Genomic DNA, 665 nt, shown 5'->3' with positions numbered 1-665 from the left:
CCCAAAAAAAAAAAAAAAAAATATATATATATATATATATATATATATATATATATATATATATATATATATGAATATATATTTAGTGAAAAAAAAAAATGTAAATAGAGAAAAATATATAACACAATAAGTTAAATTCTAGGTGATTGTTTACTGACCCAAGTCAAAATAATGGTTGCCAAAGCACTGCTATGCAATTCTAAAGAGTTTTAGTGCATTTGTATGTGGTTGCTGTGGCATTCTGGTTATGTGGTATTTTCATAAAAAACTGAACTACCATGATGGTGAGGATGTGCTGTGTTCGGCTCTCGTGGTCCAGTCTGCGAGCCGTGTAGATGATTCCACTGTTGGAGTCGATGCGGAAGAGCCGCATGCTGCTGGGGTCAACGCTGCTCTGGAGGCTAAAGGTCAAACGGTGACGCTCGTCACGGTCAGACGCCAACACCTGCACAACCTCAGTATCCGGGGGCGTGTCTTCTGTGATTGTGATGTCATAGGTAGGCTGGGAAAAAACAGGGGCATTGTCGTTGTTGTCCAGAACTGTAATGTGGACCTGTGAAAAAATAAATAAATAAATACAGGAAGTCAACATGAAATTTACTTTAAGTACAAGTGTTGTTGCTATTAACTAAAACTATATATATATATATATATATATATATATA

At 35.3% G+C, this 665-nt stretch overlaps 1 protein-coding gene across 2 annotated transcripts in view; it reads right to left on the bottom strand.

Annotated features, from left to right (window-relative positions):
- The window catches only part of LOC107564369 (protocadherin Fat 3-like), a 101,702-nt gene that overhangs the window by 47,555 nt on the left and 53,482 nt on the right, over positions 1-665 (bottom strand). For both annotated transcript variants that reach the window (XM_016249430.1, XM_016249431.1), the window contains exon 9: positions 278-553. In XM_016249430.1, the coding sequence (XP_016104916.1) occupies positions 278-553 (276 nt within the window). The remainder of the gene's footprint in view (positions 1-277; positions 554-665) is intronic.

Source organism: Sinocyclocheilus grahami, unplaced genomic scaffold, assembly GCF_001515645.1.
Source record: "Sinocyclocheilus grahami isolate Dianchi unplaced genomic scaffold, SAMN03320097.WGS_v1.1 scaffold927.1, whole genome shotgun sequence".
In the NCBI taxonomy this organism is placed as follows: Eukaryota; Metazoa; Chordata; class Actinopteri; order Cypriniformes; family Cyprinidae; genus Sinocyclocheilus; species Sinocyclocheilus grahami.
The sequence above is the reverse complement of the archived record's forward strand: the minus strand, read 5'-3'. Positions and strand labels throughout refer to the sequence as shown.